At 34.2% G+C, this 19,776-nt stretch overlaps 2 protein-coding genes across 4 annotated transcripts; one reads left to right on the top strand and one right to left on the bottom strand.

Annotated features, from left to right (window-relative positions):
• Positions 1-300: 300 nt before the first annotated feature.
• LOC310724611 (uncharacterized protein) lies at positions 301-19,597 on the bottom strand. Of its 2 annotated transcripts, none has more exons than XM_083538880.1 (6): positions 19,436-19,597; positions 5,063-5,137; positions 1,914-2,024; positions 1,649-1,705; positions 1,244-1,396; positions 301-1,116 (listed from the first exon to the last, which is right to left on the bottom strand). In XM_083538880.1, exons 1-6 carry the CDS (start codon positions 19,451-19,453, stop codon positions 1,009-1,011), a joined length of 522 nt encoding a protein of 173 aa, XP_083395006.1. In that variant the 5' UTR covers positions 19,454-19,597; the 3' UTR covers positions 301-1,008. The 2 variants fall into 2 exon arrangements, with proteins under 2 accessions (XP_083395006.1, XP_083395007.1); XM_083538881.1 differs by lacking the exon at positions 19,436-19,597 and adding an exon at positions 8,336-8,488.
• Positions 8,572-13,261, top strand: tmem176 (transmembrane protein 176). Of its 2 annotated transcripts, none has more exons than XM_083538877.1 (7): positions 8,572-8,691; positions 10,164-10,302; positions 10,495-10,605; positions 10,746-10,802; positions 11,535-11,681; positions 11,784-11,900; positions 12,604-13,261. In XM_083538877.1, the coding sequence occupies exons 2-7, from the start codon at positions 10,177-10,179 to the stop codon at positions 12,613-12,615; spliced, it is 570 nt and encodes a 189-aa protein (XP_083395003.1). In that variant the 5' UTR covers positions 8,572-8,691; positions 10,164-10,176; the 3' UTR covers positions 12,616-13,261. The 2 variants fall into 2 exon arrangements, with proteins under 2 accessions (XP_083395003.1, XP_083395004.1); XM_083538878.1 differs by lacking the exon at positions 8,572-8,691 and adding an exon at positions 8,813-8,972.
• Positions 19,598-19,776: the final 179 nt, after the last annotated feature.

The following is a 19,776-nucleotide window of genomic DNA, read 5'->3' as shown; positions in this document are numbered from 1 at the left end:
AGACATTTTCCTCAAAATTAGCGAGACCTTTCTGCCTGCTAAACTGCAGTTCAATGGAATTTCTTTTGTTTCCACACCATGATGTTAGAAATAGACAAAATCATTAAAAAAATTACATTATTCTACATTTCAGTGTTTGATGTGAACTGAAGCTTTTGACCCATACATGTACAATTTATTGCATTGTGCTGTTGCCATATGATTGTCTGGATGGATATATTGCATACAGGAGTATAGGTGTTCCCATTAAAGTGACCAGATAATGCAGTGATCGTTACTGGACAATTTTATATATATATATATATATAATTCAAATAATTTTTCTTTTCAGTTTTGCCATGTTACTACTGCAGACTTATAGAAGGCATGCTGTATTTATTATTTCAATTTTAATTCAATGTTGACCATTACACAACTTTCTGTTACAACTAATCCTTAATTCAAGATCCTATGTGCATTTAGTATCTTTATCATATTATCTTTTTTTTGTTCTGCGTGTACTGTCACTTATCTTACACAGTGATAAAGTCAAGGCACTTTATGTTGATATTGTGCAAAGCTTCTGTGTTATTATATTATATTGTATTATATTATTTTGGTTTATAATAAATATTTTATTTGACTTTACTTCCAAATGGCTAAAGCAGGATCTGTCATTTCAATCACTCATAAAACCTGAACACAATACTGTAAATATCTATAAGCAAATACAAAATGTTTTAACTACCTAGCTTAGAAACATTAGTATTAAAAAGCAAAAACTTTATTTAAAAACAAACTTTAATATATATCATTTCTATAATTAGAATTTATATAATCAAATGCAACCTATGTGTGAAGTCTCCACATAACATTTTTCGTCACACACCATTTTTTCATTACAAAAGAAGTATAACATAAAAGAGTATATAAACAAACAGTGAGTTATACATCACATTTCTTTTGAATTTATCAGTTATTCCAGTATATATGTTATTATAGTGGTGCATTATAACCATGTTTTTCTTTTCATTTTGCTTTCAAAGCTTTCATTGCTGATGATAAAAGCAGACCTTGAAGAGTAATCGCTCCCATATCATAGATCAAAAGCAATGCTGAGATTGATTTGAAATATTCCTGTAGGGGAAAAAATTTTAAAGCGTTTGTAGATTTTAGAAACATACAGGCATTATAAGCTTTGTGTAATGTAGTGGCAAATTGAAATAAGAGCATTCACTGGAGGCAAAAATTCACAAAAACTCACAACGAATTCATGTTGTTGACAATCTTTAAAGAAAGACGTTTTCACGTCGCAGGTTTCAATAGACCTAATGTCATTGACTGCATAGCCATAAACAGCAATGGCACACAACCCCATCAACAGCCCAAAAGCACTGGCATACAAACAGTTCTTCACCTAGCAAGAAAATAAAAAATAAAAACATTTGCAAGGATTGTAGCTTTAAAAAGATGCTAAAAAAGTGTCCTTTGTCACTTGTACTCTTTCATTAGTTTATCCTTTCAGTTTGCAGTTAGCTACACCTAGAGTATAGTAGAATAGCTACAGTAGAGTAGCTACTATTTCTACCCTAGTTACATATTTTATCAATATCTGATTTTAAACCTTAGATGAATAACAAACAAACAAGCAAACAAAAAAAAAACTTGCCATCTTCCTGCTAGGATTTCTTTTACATGCCATTGCCATAGATCCTCCAGCTACATACTGCACAGAGACATAACAGAATCATTAGAGAATGTTTGCACATTTAATTCACTTGTGCCCTGTTAGATTGGTTTAATGTTTAAGGTTGATTGAAGTTTATAGAACGCAAACAAGTGGTGAATTATTTTGAGTGATTAACATGCAGGCAATAAATATGAATATTTTACAAATAGTAAAAAAGGAGACTTAAAAGAAAAAGAAATCTTACTACTGCCCCAACAAAAACTGGACACAAGTATAATGTTTGTATGTTGATGCTCATGTAGTAAGTTGGAAGTCCCAGTAGTGCTTGGAACGCTCCAAGTAATATTGTCATTACCTGTAAGAGACAAAGTACCATATGTCAATGAAAAAATGTAACATTGACCATTTAAGACTAACCTACTGATTCACGAGTAATAACACATTTACATGTTCTTGAAAGAAAGAGCAACATCCATGGAACATTGATTTTAGTTTGGACTGGATGTAACTTCACTAGTATATGCAACCAAAGGCAAAGTAAAAATACATACGTACCCAATATACATACATTTAGATAGATAGATAGATAGATAGATAGATAGATAGATAGATAGATAGATAGATAGATAGATAGATAGATAGATAGATAGATAGATAGATAGATAGATAGATAGATAGATAGATAGATAGATAGATAGATAGATAGTGTTATAGTGGTTGTTTGTTTGTGTAGATAGTAGGGGTGTAACGGTACACGTTTTTTTTACCCAATGCAATAATTTTTACGTGCGGATCATCTGAGATAAAATCTGAGTTCCCTCGGGAGCGTATTAAGCATTTAGAGTGCATTTTTATTATTATATATTATTATTATATATCAATATATCATTATAACATTTTAACGCATACACAACAATGTATAGTATTTTTGCAGCTAACTAGGAAGTTAGCATTTTTATGTCCAGCTTTAAGAATTTCTCTTAAAAGGAGAAATTCCTGACAATTCCACACATCGAGGGAGTAAATGAATAAAAGATGAAAGGAATGAAGACATTTGTTCTAGTATGCTAGATATAATAAGTAGAACAGTAAAGTAGTAGCCAGTGCACCTCTTAGTGCGGGTCCCAATCTCGGATAAATTGGGAGGGTCTCAGTAGGAAGGGCATCCAGCTTAAAAAAATGTGCCAAATCAAACATGCGTCTCACAAACCTGAATTTCATATCGGATCGGTCGAGGCCCAGGTTACCAACGACCGCCACAGGCATCATTAGCCAACAGGGTACCGGTGGAAATTGGGCTACTGTTTGCCGAGGGAGGAGGAGAGGAGAAAGAGCAGGAAAGGAGTAAAAAAGTAAGAAAGGAGAAGTGGAGGAGAGTGGAGGTTAGAGTGGGCACTTTAAATGTTGGTACTATGACTGGTAAAGAGAAAGAGGTAGCTGAAATGATGGAGAGGAGAAAGGTAGATATGTTGTGTGTTCAGGAGAAAGTGAGTAAGATCAGGAACATTGAAAGTGGGTTTAAACTGTTCTTTCATGGTGTAGATGGAAAGAGAAATGGTGTAGAGGTGATTCTGAAGGAAGAGTACAGTAAGAGTGTAGTGGAGGTGAAGAGAGTTTCTGATAGGGTGATGAACATGAAGCTAAAAGTTGAAGGGGTGATGATAAATGTCATCAGTGCTTATGCTCCATAAATGAGGAGAAGGAAAAATTTTGGAGTGAGTTAGATGCAGTGATGGAGAGTGTACCTAGGAATAAACGATTGGTGATTAGGGCAGACTTTAATGGGCATGTGGGTGAAGGGAACAGAGGTGATGAGGAGGTGATGGGTAGATATGGCTTTAAGGAGAGAATGTAGAAGGGCAGATGGTGGGTGATTTTGCTAAAAGGATGGAAATGGCAGTGGTGAAGACTTATTTTAAGAAGAAGGAGGAGCATAGGGTGATGTATAAGAATGGAGGAAGGTGCATGCAGGTGGACTATATTTTATATAGGAGATGCAACCTGAAGGAGATTGGAGACGATAAGGTGTTGGCTGGGGAGAGTGTAGCCAGACAGCATCAGATGGTGGTCTGTAGGATGGCTTTAGAGGTGAAGAAGAAGAGGAGAGTAAAGACTGATAAAAGAATAAGATGGTGGAAACTGAAGGATGGAGACTGCGGTGGATGATTGGACAACTACTGCAGAAGTGATAAGGAAGACAGCTAGAAAGGTACTTGGTGTGACATCTGGAAATAGAAAGGAAGACAAAGAGGAATGAGGAATGAGTAAGTACAGGAGAGCATAAGGAGAAAGAGGTTGGCAAATCAGAATTGGGATCGACAGAGTGATGAGAAAAGTATGCAGGAGTACAAGGAGATGCTGCAGCAGGTGAAGAGGGATGTGGCAAAAGCTAATGAAAAGGCATATGAGGAGCTGTATGAGAAGTTGGACACTAAGTAAGGAGAAAAGGATTTGTACCGATTGGCCAGGCAGAGGGACCGAGCTGGGAATTATGTGCTGCAAGTTAGAGCAATAAAGGATGCAGATGGAAATGTGTTGACTAGTGAGGAGAGTGTGTTGAGAAGATGGAGGGAGTAAAAGACAAGAGGTGGAGCTGGAGGTAGCAGAGCCGAAGATGTTGAGGTTTTTTATTGGGAGTGACGACGATGGACACAATTAGAAATGAGTTTATTAGAGGCACAGTGTAGGTTGTTTTGAAGACAAAGTGAGAGAGACCTAGACTGAGAAGGTTTGGACATGTGCAGAGGAGGGACATGGGGTATATCAGTAGGAGAATGCTAAAGATGGAGCCACCATGAAGGAGGAAAAGCGGAAGACCAAGAATAAGGTTTATGGATGTGGTGAGGGAAGACATGCAGGTAGAAGAGGACAGAGTAGCATGGAGACGTATGATCCGCTGTGGCGACCACTAACGGGAGCAGCCGAAAGAAGAAGTTAAGTAGATTATATCTTAATCATATTAAATGTAAAACACACACACACACTTACATACACATCTGTTTTAACCAAATGTGGTCTAACAAATGTAAAGTATTTAATAAAATTTTTCCATTTATTACATTTTATTTAAATCGATTTATTTCAGATTTCATATATTATTTAACCAAGCAGAGTTTTTATTTAAAATAGTTTTGAAAATGTAAACTGTTGATTTTCACAAATGTTATTAATGATAAACTTAGTTAATAAAAGACAACACGCAATTTTATGTTTTGCATTTCTTCCCACTAACTGTACCGAAATTGTACTTAATCGTGGCTTTAAAACGGAGGTACATACCGAACCGTGAATTTTGTGTAACGTTACACCCATAGTAGTGTTTGTTTGTTTGATTGTTTGGTTGGTTGGTTGGTTGGTTGTTTGTTTCTTTGGTTGGTTAACCCAATCACTCACCGCTACAACCTCTGAATCATAGATCCTGAACAGACGATGCAGTTTGCATAGGGGTTCAATCTGTGTCTCTGTCATCTTAAAAGAAATGAAACATAAATGTCAATAATTATTTTACCAAAACAGCAATATCTAACATACATAAAATTCTTAAAATAATTACAATATTGGCAGATCATCTAAATGATACAGACTGTACTCAGATGTGATTTAGAAAATTCTGCTTTACGTGCTTGTAAAAATGTCAGTTCTGTAGTGCTATTAACAAATAGACCTTGGATCCTTTCCTGTTGCCAAACAACATTGGGGCCAAGGTCTGCTTAAATGTTTATTCAAAAAGCTGTAAAGTAAAAAATAAATAAATAAATAAATAAATAAATAAAAAGAGGAAATTAGTGTACAGGTAGACATTTAGCAATTAATAAATAAAATTATGCTGATACAGTTCAAGCAAATGTTTACAAGAAAACATCAGAATGGAGAATGGAGGCAGAAAAATGACTGATATAATGAAAACAAACATCTGTACAAGTACAAAATTAGCCTGCAGGGTTGAATTATATGTGTGTGTGTGTGTGTGTGTGTGTGTGTTTATATATATTTATATATATATATATATATATATATATATATATATATATATATATATATATATATATGTATATATGTATATAGTATATATATATATATATATATATATATATATATATATATATATATAAACATTAATAATAATGTTTAGGGATGTAATATATATATAATGTCACAGATTGTATATTTTAAAACATTATGAAATTATTTTTGTGTACATTAATGTAGGCCAGGGCATGACATTTCTAATATTTCACATTTTTCTATAGTTATAAACATAAGGTTTTCAGTAAATACACACATTACACACATTGGTGTGTGGCCTTTTTTTTGGGAAAGATTCCAAACAGGATAAAATCTTCAGGACAAAAAAATTTACACTTGTACAGTTTAGGGTCTACTCTTTAGGCTGGAGAACGACTGACTGTTTATCATGGCTATAAAAAAGTAATGACAGTAATCTCAAATGTTCTACAACATTACGTCTAACTATAAAAAATTAAAATGTGTGCAATGTTCTTCATTAACAAATTAAACATTGAAATCATTAGCAAACCAGTGCATTATAAGCAGAACATCACACTGTGCAGCTATAAAGAAATAATGCACTTCAGGGTGATAACCACACTCTGCTTTATTGCATTGTTGGACTGCATTGTGGTCTGTCATGTGTTAGTCCTTGCATAATAGATTGGCATCCTTGTTGACCAGAATGAACGTATTAAAAGTGGTTTGTGCATGAGTGGTTTGTAAAGGGAAAAAATACTGGAACAAATTCTTTTTACAGGGGGAAATGAATACTGCAGGGGCCACATCTGACATTTATAATGATGCAGTGTCTTAAAAATTCTACAACTTAAGCTTTCAAACTTTTGGACTACAAGTACTATTCTGCAGTGAACTCCAGAAAGAATGGCAAGAATATTAACTAATGTTTTATCAAGCAACTGAAGTCTATTTATTCTTTCACTGGAGATTCCTGCACAGGAAGTGAAAGGATACTGGAATCAATCCTAAGAGGAAAAGATACACTGTGAGAAAGAAGGACAGGGAGCTTTGGGGTTTTAATGAAAACCACATGTTCAGGTTTTAACATTGTGGAATGCAATCTAAAAGTGTGTTTGGAGAGATGTAGGGTTTACACTATTATTACTCTATAAAACACTTTTCATAATACATAGCTTCATACTATCATTTTCAGAAAATGCATAATCATGTTCACAAGAATTGTCAGGTTTTTGGCTCATGGACAACAAACACAAAAAATGAACAGCAAAAAAAAAAAAAAAGGTGTACAATGAACTCGAGTACAACAACACCAAAATATGGGGTGGGGTCACAAGTCGGTGTTGCCAGATTGGCCAGTATTTTTAAGAATGTTGAAAAAATTTTTTTACCACTTTCAGCCAAGTAAATAGTACTTCTCTCATGTGCCATATAACTTACATGTATAATCATATATACATTATATTGACTATTTGACAGGATGTCATCACAGTTTACAGTTGATTTTTTTTAGAGGATTTTGATGCTTTTGTTCATAGGTATTGAAAGTTGACAAGTGGACATTTTACAAATGATTAATCAAAAAAAGTGATGTATATGATTTGTTCCACTCTTTTTAACTTGTCACCAGCACTTCTCTTCAGGGGACAGTTAGAATCATAAAGTCTTGTAGGTCAATGCTGGAATCAAACAGAAGCTCTGTTTTCCATTACACACCCCAGTATACAAATATGGCTGCCATGGACCATACTTCCCAGTGTCATACAAACATTTCTAATCACACACCTGAATACAAGCAAAACCTCAAATTATAGTAAGGAATACATGTTGTAAAATGTCATCAAGAACTGATTCTTTTGTTTTACTATTCTGGTTTTGACTTTGCTCTACTTCTTTTTTTGTGATTTGTGATTTTGCTATGATATCATTGTTTGCTTATGTCCCTGACCCTTTGCTGTTTTTTTTGGACCACATTTTTTGAACATTGATTGGGATTTCTTTGGCAACCTCATACCTCTAATACAACTTCTAAATACAGTTGAAGTGTCAGCTATAATTAAAATCTGCCATATTATTAATTTTTATACCTTTAATACCTTAATGTCATTTATAAATGAAAGGGTTCATTTGTTACAGGCACAATCTTTGGTACTTTGGATCCAAACCCCCTGACTGAATATCAGTAACTAGTACTAACTTATATTTCTCTAAATGGCATTTATAATTAGGCAATAATATAGAATAATAACTATTAAATGATGCTGTTTTCTAAACTCCCTACAGCACTACATTACTGCATCCCATGCAGTGGGGTAAATTTTTTTAACAATCTGGCAACGCTCTCCCCAGCTGTTCAAGGGCCAGTAACACCCCTAGGACCCTAAACACCCCATCCCCACCCCCCAGATACCTAGGACCCTAAACACCCCATCCCCACCCCCCAGATACACACACACACACACACACACACACACACACACACACACACACACACACACACACACAACGATGTCTCCAAAACAATCCATTAGTATTTTACAAAGAAATGATTGAAAATGCTATGAATGTTGAAAGTGCTCTTCTACTCAGTATATACACTATAGACTTACAACAAATGACTTTAAATGAGAAGCACATCTGTGATTTTCTGATAAGATCTATTCAAAATCATGGACTTACTTTGACAGCAGGATTTGGTGACTCGGTAATCACTTTATTCAGCAGGAGAAGTGCTGGAGTGGTGGTGATTTCGAGGAGCACAGAAAATAAAGTGCGCAAGTATTAGTCCACTTGGGAGGGAGAGATGGAGGGGGCTTCTGAAAAGAGAGACCACATTTCTTTCTGAGAAACAGGCAGAAACGGGCGGGCCGTAGTTTGTGTGTGTGTGTGTGTGTGTGTGTGTGTGTGTGTGTGTGTGTGTGTGTGTGTGTGTGTGTGTGTGTGTGTTCATCAAGTCTCTCTCTGGTTTATTTTTTTGCTCTCTCGACAGTGTATTGGAGAGAGTTTGGAGAAGTCCTAAGATCTCAACCCTTTAGGTAGGTGACTAATAGAGCATTGATATAAATACAATATAAATTCCTAATGTTTTTGAGGTCACAATTTTTTGACAAAAAGTCAAAAGTTTGTGGCGTCGTCTCGGTGTCTGAGCAATGCTGGAGCTCTGACATTGTTTAAGTTGGCTGCATTTCAAACAACATACTAACTCTCTCATTGTAGGTATCAGTAGTACACTAAGGTTAGTGTGGACATGGTCTTCGTTTTAAAGTTGGCTAACAGATTCTTAACTAACATTGGATGTGATCTAAAATGAGTAATAGTGAGTTTGCTAATTCTGTTATAAAAGCCTCAATGATTATTATTATTATTATTATTATTATTATTATTATTATTATTATTATTATTAATACTGATGATAAATCAAAACATAGAAAGTCTAAATAGGGATATGTGTATTTTGTACATTCTCACCCTCATCTTCTTCTTCATCTGTTTATTATTATTATTATTATTATTATTATTATTATTATTATTATTATTATTATTGCTATTGTTATTATATTTCTTTTAAATGCCAAGAGCCATGAATTAGTAGCTTGTTGACCTCACTTTATACCTTACACCAACTTAACACATAAAATGCTAATAATTTTCCGTTCATCAAAACTGCAATCAATGTTGCATGCATGACCGCCACCCTGTAGACATTCACGTCTAGAGTAGGTTCCATTTTAGTTTGAGTTATAAAAAACCCCCAAAAAATCTAATTTCAAATCTTTTGCAGCCAAAATGTTTACTGTTGTGATAGTTTAACATTTTATTATATATTTTTTTACCATAACCCCACGTTAAACATGATATAAATTCTGTGATAACCAAGCTCCTGCCCCTGTAAGGTTGCAGATATATTATTATCTATAAAACTACATTGTTTATAAATGTATTCCTGAGGCTATTTAGAGGAAGAATACTTTTAAAAGGAAATTACACTTTAGTATCCAGATGTAATGTGTGTGACATAAAGCGTAAATAAACTTTAAATAATTCATCCATTCATGCATGCATCTTTAGGTAGTGTGCTTTATCTTGGTCAGGGTCTCAAAAGAGACCATTCAATAAACACTGGACTAAGGATCTGAATCAACATGGATAAATTGCCAGTCCATTACAGGGCACTCTTTTATACTTAGAAAAACAAATTCACCTACCGGCATTTTTTTTTGGCGGTCACTGGAAAGGGGAGACCTGTGTCTGCGTGGGTTTTGTTTTTAAACCCACGCAGACACAGGGAGAGTATGTGAGCCAGCAACATTACCCTTTCCTAGCATTCAATATAGGTTCAACTAAAGTGGAATTGATTGCATCTCTAATCTGTATGATTAAAGCTTTTAGAAATAATAATTATATTAAACTTTGCTTGAGTATAAACATATTTATGTATTTAGAACTAATGAATAAATAAAGTAAGTAAATACAGTGTTAAATACTTCTCTTTTTCTTGAATGTCTAGGCACTGACCAAGAATGGCATTAACAGTGGCGAGTGACTTGACTGTCAGTGTAGCCTCAGATCAGAATGTTAATAAATTAACAGACAAACAGGAGGCACTGAAGAAGAGCATAAAGAAAGGAGACCTCAAATCAATAGGGGTAAGACTCCTGTCCAATGATGTTCATTTTTTTTCTGTTATACATAATATAAGATGCTAACAAGTTTCACTCATGAAATACAGTCCATGAAAAGAAATATAAATGACTCATGATCTCTCTAATGCTAAAGTGTTCTCATTATAAGTTCTACTTAATATCCCACTTTACTTGAACAAACAACCCCACTTCTAGATTTCCCAGGTCATGCTTGGATTTCTGATCATCTCTTATTCAGTGCCACTGCTCTCTGCCAAAATAACAGAGGTTGTTACGTTTGGCGTGCCGTGGTGGAGCGGCATATCTGTGAGATATCGTTTTTATTCCTACCTCAACATTATCACATGCTGTCAGAATGGAAACAGATCTGCATCACAAAAGTTTTGTTGTCAGTAGGTAAAAATTGGTGTACATTAAAATCAATGTCATTAATTGTTTCTTTTCAGTTTCTAATTGCTGGTGCTATTGCTCTTGTAATGGATAAACATGACAGCATTTATTCGGTAAGTTTCAGTTGGTGTAAGATGTATTTTGCTATTCATAATTGTAAATTGTATAAATACAAATATATTTAATAACATTTTTATTATATATTATATATATAAATTTAACATTCTACTTTTATAACAAAATTAGTTGTTAATAGTAACAGTTATTATGCAGGGGCTTGTATGGCATATGATCTGCATTTATCTTGTCTTCAATCATTAGAGACGAAAGGATAGGGACCTTCATGCTTTTGCAAGAAACTATTTTCACTGTTTTAAGTTTAAAAAAGGAGAAAAAAAAAACAGGATAAGATTGGTGAGGGAAAGACTGTTTCGTGCAAGTTATAACAGAAAATTGCCCATTTCATGGCTGTTCCAAAAGATTAATTGTAAAGAAATAAAGGTGTATGAAATTGTGGTATAAGAGGTGTAAATCACACTGGGACATGCTTTGCATTGGAACATATTACACCAAACATTTGTTTATCATTTTCACATACCATGTTAAAACGAGGCATAGCACAACTGAAGTACTGTGCTGTTGAAGGAGCTGAGACTGCCAAATGTAAATGTAAAATGTCCAACAACAAACAAAAAGTGAAAGTTGCAAGAGACTTCATACATTTTTCATTTTAATGTGTTTGCAACAAGCTATTTAAAAAAAAGGAGAAAATAAATAGTGATGTTCAAGAAGGACATTTTATTGCATTGAATTTCCTATGATATTTGTTTGTTTACCATCTCTAGGTTTTTGCATGCATGGCATTCACAGCGTTGGCTGCAGTCATCTCGGTCATTGCCATAATTCTTTACAGTGTTGATATAATAAGGAACCCACAAAGTACTTGCAAGTTTAACCCATCAACTACCTGTGATGATTTATATTTCTCCACGGTATGACAAAGACTTTTGTGCTATTTTGATTCCATACATCTCAGTTTTCTATATCGTAATGCATGTTAAACTGATTGACTTTTTCCCCCTTTTTTTTCTTAGAGAGTGAGTTTTGAAGTGAAGTCAATTCTCCTATTCCTCAGCATGGTGCAGGCTGTCATCTCCTCTGCTTTCGCATTTATTCTGTACAAAAAAAAGAACAGTTCTATCAACTACCTGGTAAGAGAAATACATGGAAATGTTTAGTTTAACTCCTGCCCTGTTTAATTTTCATTATAAAGGGTTAAACCAGTAATGCTGCACAGTTGGTACAAGTTGTTCCAAGGTGCATTCACTGGTCAATCTATAACCTACTGATTGTTCCAAAGTCCTCTGCTCAAAAACATCTAAATAATTCACTTTTTAAGTTATAAGACTAAAAACTTTAGCAGAACCAAACGCAAAAAAGTGTGCAAACTTTGTGATTTTTTTTTTTGTTGCTAGATTTGGCTGCTTTTAGGCAAATTTTATATATATAAAAAAAATTCCTAGCAACCACATCAAACAAGTTTTAAGAAGAAGCTATTATGCACTGGTTACAACTCTAGCTCACATCACAGTTGCTTTAACCACCTTTAACAAACATCTGGAAAAATGAAAGTCACGTTGGCAAATGTGGTCTAAATCTGAGGCATAAACAAAGGTTTCTTCATCATCAGTTTCCTTTGATTGCATTTTTATTTGACTGCATGGCTGTTTTAGTGGTTTCCAGCTGTTCCCTGCAGAGTACTACAGTCACTAGAAAGTTTATTACAGCTCCATGTGTAATTCATTTATCACACCCATGGTTTAACCAGATAAAACCAGATTTGTGCAAACTGATATATAAAGCCCTTTATTGATGCACTGTCTAAAGCTGTCTTTCTTTCTCCTTTTTCTCAAGTTTCTGAAATAAGGATGTCCTGTGCATGAAAAAAAAGATGGCTCTGGATTCCAAACAACCAGTCACCACACACCTTTATTTTTACATATTCCTATAATACACAGGCTCATTTATTTTAGATCTATTGTATTGTATAATGGACAGTATTATTGGGATGCATTGGAAATGTATCTTATACAGTAAGCTATATTCAAAATATATAAATATTTTGTATTAAGAGTTGCATTCAAACTGTGTTCTAGAAGAGTACAATTCAGCTGCATGCAGAGTTCTGATCTGTGTAGCTTTTTTTCTTGAATTTACAGTTCAAGCTTTGTTGTGTCCACTCTTGCAGCTGGTGGCCTTTAACCTTCCAAATTTCTTCTTTAAGTCCCAGATGAATTTCTCTCTCATAGCAACAGAAATACTCAGTGTAACAGGAAACCGAGCACAATGTCTGTACAGTTCTCCAAAATCAAGAAAAAAAAAATGCGTACATTCAGATATTGGCTAACACTTGTTAGCACACCTGTTTTGAGTTGTTTGTCTTTCCTAAAATGTATTGATTTGTCTTTGTATGGAAATTTCGGAAAGAAAAATGTCATAGGGAGTTTCATATAATGCATTTACAATGTAATATGTTGTCTATATATTACAAATAAAAAAGTCTATAATTATATAGGCATGTTTTTTTTTCATAATTCATCCTGTCTGTTCATCCACAAAATCTGGACAAATCAGTTCTATTAATCAGATTCAGTAGTTTTGGGATTGATTTAACTTTTGTTTGAGATTATGTGGATTTTGTAATTTGGTGGTCAAACATGACAGAAATTGATTCATTTATCTGATCAGATTCAGTGGGCAGTGGGTGGGTTTCCTGGTTTTTAGGTTATTTAGTAAAACAGGTTGTCAGGAATGTGTTCTGTAAAAATGGGTAAATTTTGTTTTAGTTACATAATGATAAGTAACAGGACTTTATTTTGAATTATACTGCAATTATGTTATATTTAAAAAAAAAACGATAATCCCCCGTTTTATTGCGGTTCGAATCTCGCGTGGAATTGCATTTTTCTAATTTGTTTCTCTGATTTTCCCGGTCTTATATAATATAATTATATAATTATAATTATTAATTATAAAATGAAGTAAAATGTTAATACAGTACAGTACTGTATATGTAAAATATAATATAATATATTCCGGATTTGGAACGTAACCACTGCGATAAACAGAGGATTAATGTATTCCTCTGTTTTGTTATGTATCACAACAAAACAGAATGATCCATTGTTATGGATCATTCATCATAAGCATTTCACTGCATGTCTATGTATGGTTATGTACATGACAAATTAAATTTTAATTAGCAAGAATACTGTCTATATGCAAACCAAAAAAGGAAAAAAGAAAAAGCAGAACTTTGCCCTTCATAAGCACATTGACGTGTATTTAGTTTGCTTACAGCTTGCCCAAGCGATGAGCCTTGTGAAACCCTGGAAGATTCATCTTCTGCTCTGGACTGATGATGAGACTGTAAGGTTGCTACACTTAATCTTAGCTGAATTGAACAGCATTTTCAAAGCAAGAGCAAACATGGAATTGGGGAAAAAATACCAAGAAACAAAAGGTTTCAGTTCAGTCAAAAAATCCAGAAATGCAAAAATCACCCAAAAAAAGGAACAGGGCTACTTAAATACACATGGGGAAGGGAGACAGAGGTGGTGTAATGACAAAGTTAACGGACATAGGGAAGATAATACACAAGGATGTCAACAGGGAACAAGTGGGGCCTCTAGTGACCAAAACATAACATGATATGACCTGAATCCTGACTTGTGATGTATTGACCCATTCTTATATGAGAGATCTAACCAAAGCACAGCCAAATGTCCTATCTGTCTAGTAGCTCAGACTTGTTTTCACCATGCATAGAACCTATGTACAGTTAATCCCTTGTCAAATCCTAGGGGCGGTTGGCTTAAAAGGGCCATCAGAAAAAATATAAAAATTTCTTAGGTAACTTTTATTTGTTACATATATTGTAATTACCAAACATCCTTTTTTGCACTGTTGTAAACACATTTGAGTTACATTTACACAGTTGTCAATACTGAAATTAATACAAATATTCTGTGCTGCCGTTTTTTTTTTACTTAACGTTTATTCAAGCTGGAGTGAAAATAATTCCTGAGATGTCATGGCAATGTTCAATTATGTTCAAGGATGCATAGTCTGTGATTAATAAAAATGAATAATTATTAATAAAGAAAATCAGTACATTTAATCAAAAGCACCAAGTGGGATATTTGATATGATAAACATTATTATAATTTTTTTCAAAATGAGATTCAACTTCCAAGTCCAACTTTCCAACAGCTGGTGTCCAAAACATGGATCACTTTATTAGTCAAGTAAACAGCTTTTTTTTTTTTTTTTTTTTTTTTTTATATATATATTACACAATTGGGTAGGGTTGCGTTAGGAAGGGCACCCAGCGTAAAAACGTGCCAAATCAAACATGCGGATGGTCCGCTGTGGCGACCCCTAATGGGAGAAGCCGAAAGAAAGTTGGTACTAATGGGCCCAAAGTGTGCCAAGAAAATATACCCCACACCATTACACCACCACCACCATGACAAATCTAGCATTTTGGAGCAGATGTTACAAATGTCCAACACAGTTTTATCAACTACCTGGTTACATGAGTTGCGAGAGCAGTTTGCTTAGCTCTCCACTAGAGTAGTAGTGTTTTGAGCCAGCGTTCTCAAAGCCCAAACACTGAAGAAAGAGTGTGGAGTGGTTTTGCATTTATTTAACAACAAATTATGTATCTGAAAGATGTACAGTCCATCAAAGTTTAGTAATTAGGACTTTATGAATTTCTTCACTGGAAAAATTAAAAGTATTAGAAAAACAATTGTTAAGGTCCAACCTCTGACAGCATCTCGTTATCCAATCTGACCTAAAACACGACAATTACAATGCTTTACAAGTATAATTACAGGAATAGTTATATGATGTTATTACCAAATCAACATGTCTGTTAGATCCCATTCCAACTAAACTACTGAAAGAAATGTTACCTACAGCTGGTGAGCCTCTTCTGAATATTATCAACTCCTCACTATCTTTAGGTCACGTCCCTAAATCCCTCAGGTTGGCAGTTATTAAGTCTCTCATTAAGAAACCTAATTTGGATCCAAACACACTATCAAATTACAGACCATTTTAAATCTTCCGCTTATGTCAAAGATTTTAGAAAAGATTGTGTCTGCCGAGATATTTTCCTTCTTAAAAGAAAACCAATATCTTTGAAGAGTTTCAGTCAGGTTTCAGGCCCTATTGAAAATCACATATGACTTGTTTGCTTCAGACCAAAGCTATATCTCTCTTTTAGTTTTACTAGATCTTAGTGCTGCATTCGACACTATAGATCATGACTTTCTCATGGATCGCTTACAGAATTACATCAGCATTCAGGAACAGGCATTAAACTGGTTTTAATCCCACCTGTCTGATCATTACCATTTTGTAGATTTAAATGGGGAACTACCAGGTTCATTTAAGTAAATTATGGGGTGCCACAAGGTTCAGTTCTAGGACCCCTGCTTTTCGCAATATACATGCTTTCCTTGGGAAATATTATTAGAAGGCATGGAATTAGCTTCCACTGTTATGCTGATGATACCCAGCTATAGATATCTCATTAAAACTAAACTGTACAGCTCAATTGGCTCTGTTAACTGAGTGTGTTTGATAATAAAAAAAATTGGATGATGCAAAACTTTTAATTAATAAATTCTCATAAGGCAGAGATTTTGCTCATCGCCCCAGAAAAACAGTAGACAGAAGCTCCAGCATTTTAACCTGCATTTAGAATGTACATGTACTGTAACTAATGGTTCAACAGTTAAAGACCTGGGAGTTATTTTAGACAGCATCGTGTCTTTTGAAAATCATATCAACTATATTACAAAAAGACAGCCTTCTTCCACCTTAGAAATTTTTTCTATATCTGATGCAGAGAAGCTCGTTTATGCATTCATGACCTCCAGACTAGACTATTGTAATGCATTACTAGGTGGATGTCCTGCATCATTAATAAACAAGCTACAGTTTGTCCAGAATGCAGCAGCCAGAGTTCTCACAAGGTCGAGCAAATATGACCATATAACCCAATTCTATCATCCCTACACTGGCTACCAGTTAAGTTTCAAATCAACTACAAACTATTGCTACTTACCTACAAAACCCTAAATGGTATGGCTCCCATGTATATATCCAGTGTTGAACTATTTTATGAGAACCTCAAATGACTGTATAAGACTGAAAAGAACAGACTCATAATCTTACATTCTATTGCTCATGTTAGTTTTCACTCGCCGGTGTTTTATATTGTTTTAAAGATTTATAATCACACTCTTGATGTCACCCAAATGAGGATGGGCTCCCCTTTTGAGTCTGGTTCCTCTCAAGGTTTCTTCCTCATAACATTTAAGGGGAATTTTTCCTTGCCACAGTTGCCATCTTGTTCATCAGGGATAAATACACATCGCTCACCTGAACTCTTAAATTCTGTAAGCCGCTTTCAGACAATGTCCGTTGTGAAATGTGCTATAGAAATAAACTTGACTTTCAAAATACCAATTGTGAGGGTTGACATGGAGATAATCCAGCTGTTTTACTCACTTTTCTGTTCTGTTACTGTCCAGTGACCTGCAGTAAGGTCAATGGAAGGTGGGGTACTGAACAGACAGATTTACACACATACAAACCCCAAAGATATTAAATTATTAAATTCTCAATAACTTGATTTGATTAGAGAATGTTATTTGAGATCGTTGTGGCAGGAGTAATGGTTGCCTTACATGGTACTTTTTATTGCTTCACCAATAGCAACAAGCCTAAATATCTTTTACACAAATATATTAAATGATTTAACTAAACTATGGAAGGCAATAACATGAAAACAAGAAGTCTACAAATGTTAAGTTGGTGATATTTACACAAACAGTCACAGGCACTGGCCTCATCTGCCTCTCCTGATTAGCTAATAGTGCTAATACAAAAAAAACATATAAGTTGCTTCATGTTTGTTGTTTGGCTGGAGTAGAAATGAACAGGAATGTTTACAATAAATGGGGTCTGGGGCACAGTTTGCCTCTTTTTTCACCTTTCCTCATCCCCTTACAAAGGTAAGCAGCACTCCCACCCCCAACACACCCATTTTTATTTTGATTATTTGTCCTTTTTATTACAAAATAAAGCAAAAAAACCCCACTACTTTAAAAGGTTGCGTCCATGCACATTTCTTCATAATAACTATAAAGCGCCCTGTTGTTTGTTTGTGGTGCCTGTGTAAAACAGTCATCAGGCAGGGAAATGTATCTAATATTTTAAAAAGTAATAGGTATAATAGAGTACACATTTGAGTCTAAACAAAAAAACATCTAAATACTGTAGATATTTAAGGGGAATAGCCTGAAGAAAGTGTTACTATTTATTACAAATATTCAATTACAATTTCAATGTAATTTAATTTGTATAGCGTTTTTAACAGTGGGCATTGTCACAAGGCAGCTTTACACAGATAATGGGGTAATAAAGAACTTATAACATTGTGCATTTATAACATTTATGTCAGTGCAAGACGGTGACGACTGTGGCATGGAAAGACTTCCTGAGATAGCATAAGGAAGAAACCTTGAGAGGAGCCAGACTTAAGCAGGATCCATATTTATCTGGGTGGCACCGAATGTCAATTTATTATAATTAAGCATTAAATATACATTTGTGAGTTGCCTAAATAGTTTGTGGTTCACAATGTTTTAAATTTTTTTTTGAAAATGTCAACAAAAAAAACCCACATTTTAGCTGTACTAACCTTATTATTGGCTGCTGAAAGATGGCCCAAGCATGTCTCTGGGCTGCAATATACATGCGATACTTACGCATGTAGGTTGGGAGACTTGGAAGGGACTTAGAAGGTTTTTTTTTGTTTGTTTGTTTTTTTTTTTATTACCGGTAAATGCCAAAAGAACAAGAGGTGTTACATACTCATGTCAAATTTACACTTATTTACAGAGAAAAAAATTATAATAAACAAACAAAAAATAAATAAATAAAATTAAACATTACATACATTTCAAAGCTTTCAGAGAATTACATGTTTTCAGTGCTTTTTTGTTTTTTGTTTCTTTCAAGAGATTTACATACAATTTAAAGTCAGTAATAAAATGGGAAAAGTTTGGTTTACATTGAGCCCACTTTTTTTTATGAATATGGAATTTTCCTAATTAAACAAACAGATGTATAATATATTGTTGTTCACAAGTCAAGTTTTCATGTTCTGTATAAAACAGCACATGAAATATACATATAATATATCATTGTGTATGTCAAACGCTATTTTAAACAGTCAATGTATTGCTTAATATAAAAAATATTTGCCCCCATACACCTTCATTGCATATTTTCTCTCCTGTATTTTTTTATTTTATTAAAGTGAATGGTAACAGAATAACATTCTTACTAATATCAGAATCAGAAAAAGCTTTATTGCCAAGTATGTTTGCACTTACAAGGAATTTGTTTTGGTGACAGAAGCATCCAGTTGCACATTTTCTAAAGTAAAAAAAAATGAAATGTGATATGTTACACAATTTAATACAATTAGGAAATCTGAGGGTGAGTACCTGAATTAATGTCCAGTAAAAATAGCAAAACATTTACAAGACACTCATGTCAAAATTTAACATGTATAATTTCTAAAGAGAAGTACTTCTGGTCTTAAATTGATAGCAGACTCAATTGACAATTATCTCCTCATTTTCTTATTTAACTAGCTTACCTCTGCAATTAATCGCATCGTCTTTTCTTCTTCATTAACGAATCCCAGCAAAATTCGTGCACCAACGCCTCCAGCTGTATCTCCGAATCATGTACAAGACATTAAATAAATCAATCAAAAGCCCCAAGAGGTTTGTGCAGTCTACTTGGAGCTGAAGTTCAAACCATTTGGAGTTGACTTTATACCTAACTCAAATTCATTTCATGTTTTAATCAGTAGAAGGCGCTGTTGCGTCTTTTTTTAATCCCTGAAACTACAGGCTAGATCCCAAATTGCTCCACTTACTGTAGATAAAGTGGACAAGTCGATGTACAAGCCATTAGTTCCAATGTAGGGCTCTT

Source organism: Silurus aristotelis (genome assembly GCF_946808225.1).
Source record: "Silurus aristotelis genome assembly, chromosome: 4".
NCBI lineage: Eukaryota > Metazoa > Chordata > Actinopteri > Siluriformes > Siluridae > Silurus > Silurus aristotelis.
Note: the sequence above shows the minus strand (reverse complement) of the source record. Positions and strands in the feature narration are given on the sequence as shown.